Source organism: Odontomachus brunneus, unplaced genomic scaffold, assembly GCF_010583005.1.
Source record: "Odontomachus brunneus isolate Ranch 3 - 2012 unplaced genomic scaffold, Obru_v1 Obru_scaffold_078, whole genome shotgun sequence".
In the NCBI taxonomy this organism is placed as follows: domain Eukaryota; kingdom Metazoa; phylum Arthropoda; class Insecta; order Hymenoptera; family Formicidae; genus Odontomachus; species Odontomachus brunneus.
This window is the reverse complement of record NW_022639528.1, coordinates 1,163,370-1,178,373: the sequence shown is the minus strand read 5'-3', so window position 1 is coordinate 1,178,373 and position 15,004 is coordinate 1,163,370. Positions and strand designations below refer to the sequence as shown.

General features: G+C 40.3%; 1 protein-coding gene across 2 annotated transcripts in view; it reads left to right on the top strand.

The window, feature by feature from the left end:
- Positions 1–15,004, top strand: part of LOC116847455 — a 293,667-nt gene that overhangs the window by 248,681 nt on the left and 29,982 nt on the right. For both annotated transcript variants that reach the window (XM_032822466.1, XM_032822465.1), the window contains 3 exons: positions 6,125–6,249; positions 6,909–7,116; positions 11,486–11,600. In XM_032822466.1, coding sequence (XP_032678357.1) covers positions 6,125–6,249; positions 6,909–7,116; positions 11,486–11,600 — 448 coding nt within the window. The remainder of the gene's footprint in view (positions 1–6,124; positions 6,250–6,908; positions 7,117–11,485; positions 11,601–15,004) is intronic.

Here is a 15,004-nt window from a genome sequence, read left to right as displayed (position 1 = left end):
GGCGGTTGCTCGATCAGTTACCGGACATCCTGTATATATACATATACAGGTTGTCTTACATTTTCCTCCGGGAATTTTATGGGGACGTAGAATGGGTTGATGTGAACATAAAAGTCCTATACCGTTTTGCGATATTCGCAATAATTATCGAGATATTAATTGTAGAAAATTTGTGAATGATCATGCAGGATATGGTAAATGAGTTATAACAGCAACGACTGCCATCGTGTATTTATACTTTAGGTCAAATTGAACAAAAAAGTCCTTTACCATTTTGCAAATAATCACATAGATTTTTAATTATTAATTAGAGAAGATAAGTGCATTATCACGCAAAATCGTGCAATAATCTTCTTTAATTAATAATTAAAAATCTATATGATTATTTGGAAAGTGGTAGAGGACTTTTTTGTTCAATTTGACCTAAAGTATAAGTACACGTCGGCAGTCATCGCTACTATAATTTATTTACCATATTCTGCATGATTATTTACAAGTTTTCTACAATTAATATCTCGATAATTATTGCGAATATCACAAAACGGTGTAGAACTTTTATGTTTACACTAACCCATTCTACGTCCCCACAAAATGCCCGAAGGAGAGTGTGAGACACCCTGTATATATATATTTTTTTAGCGTAAATAAAACCTTATAATATACAGAAATAACACGCGTTTAAAGTTTTATATATTAGAGAGAGTCTCGTAGATTTTATGAAATTGACAGTTCTAAGACTAAATGCCGCGATAGTCAATCGTAAAGCCCGATGAATAACGGGCATGTAGCAATCGCGGTCCGCTATTCCGCGGCGCAGACAAACTGTCGCTCCGGCCATGTGTTCGCCGACCATGTGTTCGCTTCGGCTACGTACTCACTGCGACCTCTCAGTCGTTCACTTCACTCACAGAAAAGGGTAGTATGAAACCATGGACGTAGTATACATGGATCCCGCATACGGCCAGAAAAATGAAGCCAACATGAAGAAAGAGACCATAGACATAATATACATAGACTCTGCATACAGTTATAAAAGAGAAGCCAATATGTACAGCCCCTTTGTTCTCTGTCTCTTTCTGCACAAAGTGTGCAATAAAATTTATGTAAGACTTTTACTTGCCAGTCTAGTCGGAGTGCTGTTGCGCTCTATAATATTATGGAAACGAGAAATGGATGCACGTGCAACAAAAAAGTGACAAAAAGGAAGAAAACTATAGTTCTATTCTAGTTCTTTCTAAATGTTGGCTTCACTCTATTAGACGACAGAACATAGAGCATTCGGAGTTCATGTATACTATGTCCATGTATGAAACAATATAGCGCTGGAAAGAGGGAGAGAGAGAGAGAGAGAGAGAGGGAGAGAGAGAGAGAGAGAGAGAGAAGAGGAGAAAGAGAGAGAGAGAGAGAGAACAAGTGCGCACTGTAAGAACCAAGTCGATATCAGATATCAATGTTAGACGGCTATAACTTGTGAATGAGTTGACGTAGCGACATAAAACAAAAAACAATCTTTTCCGTGCGTTTCCCCACACGCCTCTATGCCGCTCTTTCATTGTCCATTCGAAAGACTCGAGTGTCGCGATCAATTAAAACACGGCAAGCACGATACACATGAGCAATATGTAACCTCTATCACTCGTGATCGTTCGTTTTCATTCGTGATCAAAGATTCGTTTTTTTGTTTTAACTTGTTTTGTTGTAACAATAACAAAATTGATATTGTTACTATGGATTGAAACACTTTCTAAATGTTTTGAAGTGATATTTCAACCAAAAAGTGAAGTAGGTCGAATTCAAGTGTTTCCTCATTCGCGTAAAATAAATTCATCGAATGAGTACTTTCACTCAAAATTGAAGAATAGATTAATTAAATAATTTTCTCAAATTAATATCTCAAAAATTATCATGATTGTTTGCAAGCAATTATGCAATAAATTTTCGTGGAATGAAATTTTACTCGAAAAATAGAATGGCTATCAAGTCACTCGCATTCAAGTAATTTTCCACTCATATAAAGTGAATTCTTTATTTTGATTCGTTGAATGAATATTTTCACTGGAGATTAAAGAGTGAATTAATTCAGCAATTTTCTTTAATTATTATCTAAAAAATTATTATAATTGTTTACAACAATCATAATAAAATCAAAAGTAACAATGCAATAAATTTCTCGGAGTAAAATTTCACTCGAAAACTGGGATGACCACCGGTGGTTACTTGAATTCGAGCTATTTTACTTACGTAGAATAAGTTCTTTACTTTGATTTATTGAATGAATATTGAATGAATATTTTCATTTGAATTTAAGGGGTAAATCTGATGTATTCCACTATTTGAGGAGTATATTCGCTCCAATAGATTGAAATATTCGTTCATATAGAATCAGAATCCATTTCAAGCTTGAATGAAATGTTCGCTCTTGCAATTTTGAATAGCAGTATTTTCACTATCACTTTGTGTGAAGATGCTGTCATTTCTCACTTGTTTTTAGTGAAATTTTACTCCAAGAAATTCAGAGAGAGAGAGAGAGAGAGAGAAAACAAGTGCCAGCTCAAAGAACGCGCGTTGTTCTATATATATTTTCAACAATAAGACAATAAGACAATTATACTTGTCAATAAGACAAGTATACAATGTATTTGGATTCGAGTGCATCCATCGTGCTGTGCGCTCTTTGATATTTCTTGGCTCGCGAACGTCGCGATAATCACCGAGTGTACGAGTATTTTCCGCGTGTGCAAACACGTCAACGATATTTCGACGATAATAACTAATGGCGTTTGCGCGTTTCACGCCTCTCGTTTCGGCCGTTTTGGACAGTAAAATTCCGACGGAAACGGCCGCGCTCTCGTAAAGCTCGCGCATAAAACGGAACGAATTCGTGACAGCGCGCGGTCGCTCCAACCTTCCGCCGGGTGTTTCGTTTCAGCCGCCTTTCCTGCGCGGCTCGGATAAATCGTGAAACACGATGATTTCTCGTGTTTCGTTACGCGCTTCCGTATCCTTTCGCCCTCTCTAAAGGGGCGAGCGTAAAGCGGACGCTTGGAATATTTTTATTTCACCCCCGAGGCTCGCGTCAGTCAGGGGCGACTGGAAAAAGAGCGACGTCGGGCACTTTTATAAATGATCACGCCAACTTTCAACGTTTCTCTCCATTTTTCATCGCGGGAAAGCGCTCGGCGTGCGGAAACGCGACGTGCATTTTGCATCGATGGCGTTATCAGCGCCGAGGATAGTCTGCCGATCCTGTTTCCTTTTTTTCGTCCTTTCCCTTTCTTTCGTCGACGCACCAACGTGTCGATGCATCATCAATCGCGGCACTAAGTGTAATTGACCGAGTTTTTCCGTTCTTTAATTTACACGCACGCATCGACGGTTTTCAACCAATCGATCCTGATCAATCATTTATCATTACCGCTTTTTTCCTTTCCGAGAGATGTCGTTTTTAATTGTGAGCGAACGGAAAGAACGGAAAGTGATCGCGGAGGACAGAAGCGGCAATTTGAGAAAGACATATTGCGGAAATTTGAATGATATTACGCCTCGGCATAATGTGCCACATTCAATTTATGCTAATCCAATTATTTTATGCTTTAATAAGTTATACACGGAAAAAAAGATTTGATTGAATTAACCAAATATCTGATTATCTTGTGCGATAAAGATAGACAGATAGAGAGAAAGAGAGAGAGAGAGAGAGAGAGAGAGAGAGAGGGGGGGAGAATGAGAGAGACAGAAAGTATAAATTACTACATAAAAAAAAAATTTGGTTGAATTAACCAAATATCTGGTCGAATATGAACGATCCAGAAATTCCGATTAAAATAACTCGAATTCTGTTTAAGTTAACAAGATTTTTGGTAGACTAACCAAACATGTCTGTTTATTTAACCAGACATGTTTGGTTAAATAAACAGACATGTTTGGTTAGTCTACCAAAAATCTTATTAACTTAAACAGAATTCGAGTTACTTCAATCAGAATTTCTGGATCGTCCATATTCGACCAGATATTTGGTTAATTCAATCTTTTTTTTTTATGTAGTAATTTATACTTTCTGTCTCTCTCATTCTCCCCCCCCCCTATCTCTCTCTTTCTCTTTCTCTCTCTCTTTTTCTCTCTATCTGTCTATCTTTATCGCGTATCACAATGTCGTTCATCGTTCGCAGATTATATGATTAAATTATAGTTTTGTTCATCAGCACATCCATAAGACCCACCGAATTTTTCATTAGCCACTAAGCTCGAAAGCTCGGGTGTCCAGCAGGTTACCGCCTGGTTGGACTTGAAAGCTGGATACATAGTCGGCGCGTTGCGCTCTTTAATATTTCAGGCCACCGCATGCGCTAAAATAAGACAGACAGATACGGCGCGGATTGTATCATTTATTCGTCGATTTTTTTCGCGGCTGCCGCTATTGTTTCTCGTAATGATATAAGCCCGGGCGGTACGTGCGAGATGTGTGCGGAATGTCCGAGAAAACACGGAAGGGGAATACGTAGCGATGTTGATCTTTCGATGAACTCCACGCATTTTTTTTTTTATTAACGTTGATTTTCTCCCACGCGTTTCTCGCATTTAATGAAAGAGGTGGAAAATCGTGATTTTGAAACGCGCGTGACGTGCGCGACAGATCGTCACGCAAAGAAAATTCGACTCCCAGCTAAAAATTTCTTCCCATTTACTCTCAGTTAGCTTTTTATTCAGGTGAAAGGGCTTGGGTTGGTAAACCCATAAACTCATTTTCTTGAAAATTTTTTTGAATTTTAACAGTATATTAATGGACATATAATTCACATATGCATGCACAATTAGAACAAAATCGACCGTACTGAAGCTGAGACAATTGCGAAGTCAGAGTGTAAGAAACAAATACCGACATCACATTTTCAATTCTAACTACCAAATTACTTTTGCGCTTTTAACTAAAAGTGAAATATACCAGATATATTTTTCAATTTTGAGTGAAAATGTTTACTCGACGATTCAGAGTGGAGAACTCACTTTATGTGAGTGAAGAATCACATTCAAATTCTATGACTCGAATTCTTTAGTCACTCTGTTTTCTGAGAAAAATTTTGGAAATTTGGAGAAATTTGGTATATATCGCGTGGCAAGATCAGTGCGCAATAAGTTTTTCGGATAATTCCCCGGTGTTTCCGCGCGATCGTTGTAACTTCTCTTTCCGAGATTGAACTCCCAAAACATGGGCCGGGCAATGTTACGGCGGAGCCGCTTGTGACCAAAATGGTTCGCTCAAGCTGCTCACTTGGTGTTCCTGAACTTCCCGACGATATTGTACGCCAGCTACGGCTCACGTAGAGACGAGGGCGCATTTACGGCCGTCACCCTGGCGTTGTATCGTCCAGTGTAATTGCCGGGGCGTGTAGTGATTCGCGCCCGTTACATCCCGTGGATGAGCTCGGCGACTCTCGCTTCGACTATGAATAAAACATGCACTTACAAAACGTCATTTACCGTTCCCTCTTCCTCTGTCTGTGTCTCCTTCTCGCACGGGTGTCGCACGCTCGATATACCGGGGAAAAAGCGCGCGCGAACAGTCATACAGCCGAACAGCCGAGCTCCGTGCGAACCGCGTCCTGCTGACGAGGGTGACCTTTTTCCTTTATTTTTTATGTGTTCGGTAACGCGTAACGCGCTGCTGTTTATCCCGCCCGCGACAGTAGATCCGACGTAATTGGGAAACAACCTCGCGCGACGTTACTTCGCCAACGAAGCGGCGAGGGGTGATGAGATAGCGTCACGTTTAATAAAGTTAATATCACCCTCGGCTAAACGGTAGTAAACAGCGAGCGGTTAATAGCGAGGATCGGGCAACCGGTGTCATAAATACCGCTTATACAGAATATCTCGACGTCATCGTCGCGGTCGTTGCCCGCCTAAATTGCGGATGCTAGACGCTGGGCTTGAGAAAAGTCGTCTTTTCATTACACGTCGTCGTGGATTCTCCAAGTAGATGGCAAATGGAAAATTTGCAAAGTTACATGGCGTTACGAAGTAACACGACTGTTCGAAGGAATAAAAGGAAATGTGAAGCCGATGTTTGTGTGTGTATGTGTGTATAAGAGAAAGAGAAATAATTTACTGCGCCTTCTGTTCGCAGAACTCTTCAGAAACGCGGCGGAGGCTGGTCCTCTGGACATCGTGAAGCTTCGCAAGGGAGACAAGCTGTTCAACATCTCGTCTCATCTACCGCCGAACACGCCCGACACGCCTTATGTCCTCCAGGTAACGACGGAATTTCAGCGTCGCTCATATTGTCTACACATAGACAAATTATATCATTCTACTGCTGTGAAAGCGATTACTCAGTTTACTTTTCTTCTCTCAAGCAATCGCTGTCTTCGACGAAGGATGTTCTTTTGATGATAGATATCTTAAGACGCTCTCATCATCAATTTGATGATCAGGTTTCGTCGAACGTGGGCAGCTTTTGTTAAAATCAATGTGAGAGACACGTGAGAATATGATTAGAGTGCTTCAAGCGGAACGATATATCTTCGTTTCTGGGATATAAAGAGTGCTCGATCTGCGTATTGATTAACTGCCGTAACATTATCATAATTACGCTCCTCGCGCGTAATGCGCGATCAATTTTGCGATAAGGCTCATTATAAGTTCGCCGTGACTTTGGGGAAAGTCGAAAGTTCAGATTACCTTCCTTATGAGTAATTATCCCATCTGTACACATCGCTTTACATATTTACGAGGACGTCGATTTGCGCTCGTTAGACTGATGAAACGTAGCGGGTGCTTCCGAAACACGAATTATGCAACGCGTGTCGTTCTTTTCTTCTTAAGAAAGAAATGGAATTCGCGACAGAGAATTCTACACGTCAGTTTACGACTGTTACGGCTGCACATTTTCATTCTTTCTCGTTTTTAAGATCGTTGGCGCGCATCCCGCTTCTTCGAGGGTGATCGAGGCGGAAGTGCTTTGGACTCTGGAGAGGCGCGTGGCGGCCTTGGAGCGGCAATTGCGAGAATATGAAGAAGCCTCCTGCGCCGCACCCTCGCTCGCCCTGCGAGAGATGAAGCGCCAAGTAGACAGTTTCAAAAACAAATTCGAGAACAACGACCAGCTGAACTGGTTCAGTAAGTAACAGCATATGTAACTTTGATTCGAACCCTGGATGATATTCATAAACTTGTATACACACGCAAAAAGAACGCTGTTGAATCAATAGAATTGGTCAACAGCATTTTGTTGACTGCGCTTTCTTATGAGAGACTTGAAGACAAGATTTGAAGAACATATATTTCTTCTCCATTGTCCACGGGCATTTTATCTTTGTCTCGTTTGATTTTGTCTAGCTGGTTACTTGCAATAAGAGTCAAGCTAAACAAAGATCGAATGTCTGCACTAACAAGATACCCTTTTCTAGCTGAATTTTCATGGAACATTCAATCTATGTGCATAAAGAGAATTTTACAATAAAAATTACTATAGCGTTTTATAACCGTGGAAACAATAATCTGCAATTGATTATTCTTTTATTTCATATATGCTACTTATTTAATTAATTATTCTTATGTTATTTTTAATTAGTTATTTGATTAGTTATTCAGTGAAACTGAAATAAAAACTCCAGTGTGCCATTACAAAAATTTGCTATACTGAGAGAAAAAATATCTAAGAAATAAAAAATATATTTATTCAGTGAATATTTACCTAAATCTAAATTTTTTAATTCAAATAAAATAAACAATTGCTTTCATGAAAAGCTAAGGATTAGGTATAAGAAAATGTACATTTTCTCATTTAGTATTTTTCTCAATGTGAAAATACATATATTAGCATAAGTAAATATGTTATTAATGTTTACTTGATGAATCTTTTTCATTTCTTTTTTTCTATTTTTTCTCCTAGTATAAGTTTCTAGAAGAACTTGCTCTGTTTCTTAGCAAGATTACCGACGACCTTAGTGACCGTCCATTCTTGCACTACTATAAACATAATAAAATTGAGGGGAATTTACATACAGAAAAATAGAACTATAATATTCTCTCCGTGTGTATACGATTCTATGAGAATCACGCAACAGATTGAGTGTTAGATATTTACGAATCGAGTGACGAGCGTCGTGTCGAGTGACGTTTTCAAGTTCGGGACATAAGTAGCGGTACGCGAAATTCATAGACTTTGTACCGTAGCGAATTCGATTTCGTAATTAGATCCCACAGCGGTAGGTTCGGAATGAATGGGATAAAGCGGCGCGGAAATATGGAATGGTATCGATTTTGCTTTTGACACAAATGGCGAACATTAACGGAATGAAACGTTCCGGCGGGCGACAGCGTCGCGGGGCGGTGTGGCTGGCACCGTTATTATTCGTCGATGATTATACATATGATAATGGGCTTTCGGCGGTCCATTATCGCGACAAGTTGTGCGTGCGTGTGTGCGACTATTAAAATTAATTTATCGTCGCGGTGTACTCTTTCCCCTGCGAAATTGGCGAGTCGTGTGGGGGACGCATCGACGGCGGCGGCGGCGGTCGGTCGGCCTGTCTGTTTGTCTGTGTGAAGGGGAACGGGAAATTATGTTCCTACCGGTATACCGGGACACAAAGAATTTTCATGAAATTGTGTCGACTCGATCAAAGCGAAATGAAATTGAAGATAAATATGGACGAGCGGCGCGGAATACCTCGAGAGCCCTTCCGTCCGCTTTTTCTTCGCTACCTCCTTGCCTCGCGTTAGATATGTTGGATGTATATTTAAATTCGTATGCCTCAAATTTGCCGTGAAATTCGCCGCGTAGGGAGAAATATAATTTCTCGACTAACACAATGACGGATTCTCAGAGAGATTGCGGATATGGAGTTCGTTTGCGTATTGATTCTACAAATATTTTCTTTTCTTGATCTTATACAGGATGTTTTGGTAGAGCTAGGCAATCTTATAGGTGCGTATAAATTGGGTGAAAGTAACCCCATAAGTTGAGATATTCACCTAAAGTTAGAATATTCACCTCACGAAGTTAGAATCTAAAAGACATTTTCTAAAAATAATTTTTGCTGCTTTTTAAAAAATAAAAAAAAAATTTTGTTTAAGTTAGAATATTCATCTGACGAAGTTAGAATCTAAAAGACATTTTTTAAAAATAATTTTTCATGTTGCTTATCAGATCTTGTATTATTTTTATAGCAAGCGAAACTCGTCGAAACAGTTTGATATTTGTTGATATTATAATAGAGAACTGAGGAGATGGAAAAGAGAAAGAGAGAGAGAAAGAGACGCGGATTTTTTCCGAGATGCATCACGTTCTATTCCCGATAAGAATTTAGCGCGTTTTCATATATTCGTGAACGCGAAATTGAAAATATGTTGGTATCTTCATTGATCTCGCATGCAGTCTAAATAACTTACAAATCCTTCGCTCTCGGCAACATCCGAAAATCCGGAAATGCTTGAAAATAGAATCGCCGCGCGCGACGCGGCAAACCTATCAGCGTATTGAAAAAGTTATCCCGATTCAATTCAGTGTGCAGATGCCTCGTCAGATTAATCCTCGACTCGCCGGAATTAAATGCGATTAAGGTAATCACTTATTAAATTAGGATCGCTATATTGTGCGCTGAGAAATTCGAGGATGACTTCAACGTCACACAATGCATAATTAAAATCGTACGAGATAAAGTCAAATAAAGGAAAAGTATGATATAAAAAAGAAAAGAATGATTTGTGGAATATTGTGAGGAGAGATCAGAGAAACAATACTCTTTTGCCTGGTGCCTCAGTAAAATATATGTGCAAATAAAAAAGTATCATTCTGCTACTGAGAAAAAACGATTACTCAACTTGCTTTCCTTCTTTTACGTGATGGTTATCTTCAACAAAGGATCTCTTTACGATTGTCTTGAAATATTCTCATTACAAATTCTATAAATCATTATCATTATCATCTGCTGAAAAGAAGAATTTATTCTTTTTATGAGAATATAAATCTTTACAAAAGGAAAGGTTAGCTCGACTCTACGTAATAAGCAAACCGAATTTTTGCCTCAATTTAATATTCTTGATTAAAATTCTAAACTTACGAGGATTCAGAATGCATTTTGAATAAATTTGCTGCTTGTAATAAACTTGTGGCAGATTTGTGGATATATAAACTTATGGAATATTTGAAACAAATAAGATTTCCTTCAACGCAGCAAGTACTTTTTTTGCGTGTACGAATTATTTTTGGGTCATTGCAGCAGGTTTCGTCATACTAAACCGAGTTTTTTTTTAATTTAATATTCTTCATTGAAATGTTAAAATCACGAATATTCAGAATGCATTTTGAATAGCTTTGATGCTTATGATAAATTTGTGACAGATTTGCGGATATATAAATTTGTGGAATATTTGAAACAAATACGATTTACTTCAATGCAGTAAGTATTTTTTTGTATGAATTATTTTGGGGCAATTGCGATTTGATTATACCATAATCAAACCTACCGCATACCATTGAATTTCTCTTTTAATTTAATATATTCTTGATTAAAATGCTGAATTTACTAGAATCCAAAATGCATTTTAAATAACTTTGATGCTTATGAAGAACTTAAGTTAAACTTGCGAATTATGAAATATCTGAGAAAAGTAACATTTATTTAAATGCATTATGCATCTTTTCGCATGTATACGATTTGTTACAATGCTCGAGGGTTAATTCCTGAGCGTGAAATCGTCGCGATAAGAGAATTCCTCTTTGAGATTTCACTTCTTACCGCGACGTCGAATAAGGAACGAAACTTGCGGCCGAGATTCGCGCGGGAGAGGTCGGTTGTCTCGATGAAATATGACAGTTTCGCGAAAAACTTTACGAGCCCGGGCGATCTGACGCGAGTGACGGATATACGAGCGAATAAACAGCGGCATGCTCGGCCGCTGAATAAATATTTGTCCATGCAAGGAACCGTTCTAGCTATTCCTATCTTCGAGCCAGCCTCATATAGAGGGTGGTCCGCGTGAGCGGGGCAGGTTTTGCAGCCGATTATTCCATTAGCTGTCCTCGCACGGTCGACTCCGCCAAAATTAACCCGCGCAACGGCTATTTATACGTTGTCGTGGCTGAATTCGGCCGAATCATGTAATTCGCGCTGTCGCGCGTACTTCGGTTCTTCGTTGGGCAGATTCTCCCCTTGCCGGGAGAAGAGAAATCCCGTTCTCTCCGCGACGGATTGACTGATCCGTCGTCGTCGAGGCCGAAGTCTCGCGAAACTGGGGCAACGACGAAGCGACACTCCGAGCATATGAGATGCTCTTTATAAAAATCCAGTTACCGCGCAAAATGGTCGGCAAACTCGGCGAGAAATTGCTTCGGCGCCTCTGCATTCTACCTTCGACGTTCTTTCACGGCCGGTCGTTGGTTGCATCGCGCCTCTCTCTCACTCCGTCTATCTGTCTGTCTATGCCGTGCCGTGGAGCCTGAAAGTTCCCGGCTTAATCTCGAAATCGCTGTCTCTCGCAGGTTTCTACAAGCAGCTTCTGGAGCCCATCTATATGGATTCCTGCCGCAGATTGCAGTACCGCCGGAAGAGCGACAGCATGAAGCGGAAGATCCGGGAGAAGTTTCTCAATATCTGGTGAGTCATTGAGAGTCATTTTGCCCGGCGCGGCGCAAAATAGCGAACTTTCATTTAGTCGGAGCGCACAACGGATTCCGCACAAGAGCACGCGATCAACGTACCAAAATGATCCTTCGTGTTTATACGTGAGGCAACGCGTCCCGAACGTCGCCCGAGGGGCTTTTGCGCGCGAGAAAACGCAGACTACATTCTTGGGAATCTTTTCGGAAAAATCTCCGCGACATATCGATTTGCAACTTGCATATTTATTATATGAGCACAACGGGATTAGAAGTATCTGTAAAGGTTGGTCGGAAACGGCGTACCTAAAACTTTCAAAATGTTTTTCTCGAAATCGTGTTTTCAAAATCAGCATGCAAGATTTCTCAAGGAGACTGTTGAACCAATTGCTCTGAAACTTTCCATATATCTCGAATATACGTGTACCGAGGGCATATATCTCAAAACTCCTGAGATATTAAAATCTTTTTCCATTGTGTGGAAAGTCGCTTTTCCGGCGAGGAAAACACGTTGAAAATTTTAGGTACATTTCCGAATAACCGTTATATTTTTAATATCCTTTTGTGTTTATAAATATGCAAAATTATATATAAATATATTATGGAATTTTTCCAAAGAAAAAAATCTTTAAATATAGTCTACGCTTTTTTCCAAACGTAAAAAGCTTTTTAAGGACTATTGCCTGCATAGTACTTATAAAAAGTAACTGGAAATTAGCAACATGTTAATATTTTTACTTTTCATATTAAAATGCATAACATATTGCAATACATATATTAAACAGTTGAATATCAACGTATTTTTACGTGAATATTACATTTTTCCATTTATTCTTTATTCTGTATTATTATTTATTCACTTTATTCTGTATTATTTCTGACCTTTAAACCTTTTTCTCCGAAATGAAACTTTGCGTACATTACTTTTAATATTTAAAATACATATTTGTACTTCCTATCAAAAATTCGTAATTCCTATCATTACTTCCTCATTATTCTTTCATTCACTAAAAATTACACATTTTTAATAGCGCGATTTAAAATCCATCCAAGGATGACGTTAAATAGCGTATCTTCGTCATTTGATATCATCACGTGCTGGGCTTACACTCAGGTTATTACAGTATGTAATAAACTTTGATCCAAACTTCGGATCAATATCAAATTGTCTGTAATTACTTTTAAACGCAATAGATTAATCCGCAATTTCTTCCAAATGTTTCCATTAATTTCCATTAATTTCGAGATATGGGCAATGCATAATCGATGATACTCGCTTGCGTATTCGATGTGGTTGCTGGAAAATGAGATTCGTGAGCGACGAGTGACTCTTACGAGAGGGCAGCTTTGGCCCGACACTTGGTCCTCCTCCTCCATGCACCCCTGATACCGATATTACGTGGGCGGGATCGCCAATGAAGCGCTTCCGCGGGGATGTTCGATCGAAATGCCAATAGGCCGTTGCGCCTGACAGGCCATCCAGGTTGTAGGGCCGCGGGATGATGAAGCGGCTGCGATAATCCTATCTATTAAGCAGCAATATGCCGCTGTTTCCAGTTACATTGTCGTGCAATGGCGGTCGATCGACGAGCGCGACTAGCGCGACTAGCGCGGGGGTAGGTAATGCGAGCCTCCGCGTTCCATGTCATTGTGATTAAGCGTCGATTCGCGTATCGATCGTCGATCGCGCGCGCAGATAGCGAAAACGCGATCCGATCTCGAAGATTGATTAGTCGGTGGAAAGTTATTCAACGGGCGGCCGGGCGAGTGCGCGACGCCGGAGGTTCGCGTGTATCCACGGCGTGCCGTTCCTCGCGCCGTCTCCTGCACGAGGTACGAGTCCTCTGGTGGACTTTATCTCGACGTGAACATCGCACAATCGAATGCGCGCGGTGTTTTGTGTAACGTCGGGACGGAGATGAATGAATTTTCATTTCATTTCCCCTGCGGTCGGCTGGGGCAAGAAGTGGAAAGGCGAGAGGGAAGGGGGGAGAGAGAGAGAGAGAGAGAGAGAGAGAGAGAGAGAGAGAGAGAGAGAGAGTAACGTTCACGGTGAGTCGACTAACATCGATTCACTCATCGCCGATCGTTCGCGGTCTCTTCCGACTGACCGGCGAGTTTTTGAGGCGGAGACGATTGAATCATTGCACCTGTTAATTCTGAAAGCGTAGTCTGCTGCTCTTTCGCACGCGGAATATCTCTCTAGGCGAACTTTTTTGCGCGCAGCGTGCTAATATTTATTTACATTTAAGTGGCACACACACACACACAGTCATGCAACTCATTTATCACGAAACCAGAGATGGGGAATAAACGAACCGCAATAACGTTAGAGCCGGGCCGCAGAATCCCGTATTGAAATATTCTCTATTGAAGCTAGCAGTCAATAAACTATTCATTGATAGCGTAATTTGCTGCGTTGAACGTCGGAGATCAAAAGATGCGACGCGGAAATTAATTATGTAGTGATATAGAAAGTAGATATATAGATAGAGGAAGAAGGGAGGGAGAGAAGGGCAGAATTTAGCAGTTGCCATTGGAAAATTAGGGGTTCGCTGGGAATACAAAACATCAATTGCCAGAGCGTTGAAATATCACGGACGGGCCGTTGGGAATCAGATATTGATTAACATCCTTTTGAAGCGGCACAATGGTAAAACATTCTGCCTACGTGACGTCACGCGTATTTTTGTTTTCGCAAACAGCCACGCGGCCGGTTCTGACTGTTCTTCCGGATGTTTGTGCGAATATTCGCGCTCGATATGTGCTGCGACGCTTTTTACCAATTAAAGTCTCTCCATTCGGGCAAAAAGTGAGGAGATTTGGATTTACGCGTCGCGGTGATACTTTGAATGGAAAAAAAGAGCCGTACGCGCGCGAGTGCGCACAGTTTAACGAAGTATGGATCGCGGTCCGCGACCGCATTAGAGTGTGCGCGATATTTTCGCATGGATATTCCATTGCGGCCGGGGTGGCGTAATGGAGCGCTTTTGATTTTGCGAGTTCAAACGAATATTAAATCCGCGTGATTCGCTCGCGGGGATTAAAGTTTTGCCCCCGATTGCCCCCGGTGCGCTGTACCTGCGCTTTCCCTTTTCCGCGTCGGAAATATTCCTCCGCAGGTCTTATTATTGGTACACGGAAGAAAAAGATTTGCTAATATATGAGCAACTAAAAATATTAACTGCAGGAGCAAATTTTCTTGCTTTTATAGCAAAGTTATTTAGTTGTGATAGCTAAAAAATTTGCTAATATATATATTAACTGCAGGAACAAATTTTCTTGCTTTTATAGCAAAGTTATTTAGTTGTGATAGCTAAAAAATTTGCTAATATATATATTAACTGCAGGAACAAATTTTCTTGCTTTTATAGCAAAGTTATTTAGCTATCACAACTAAAT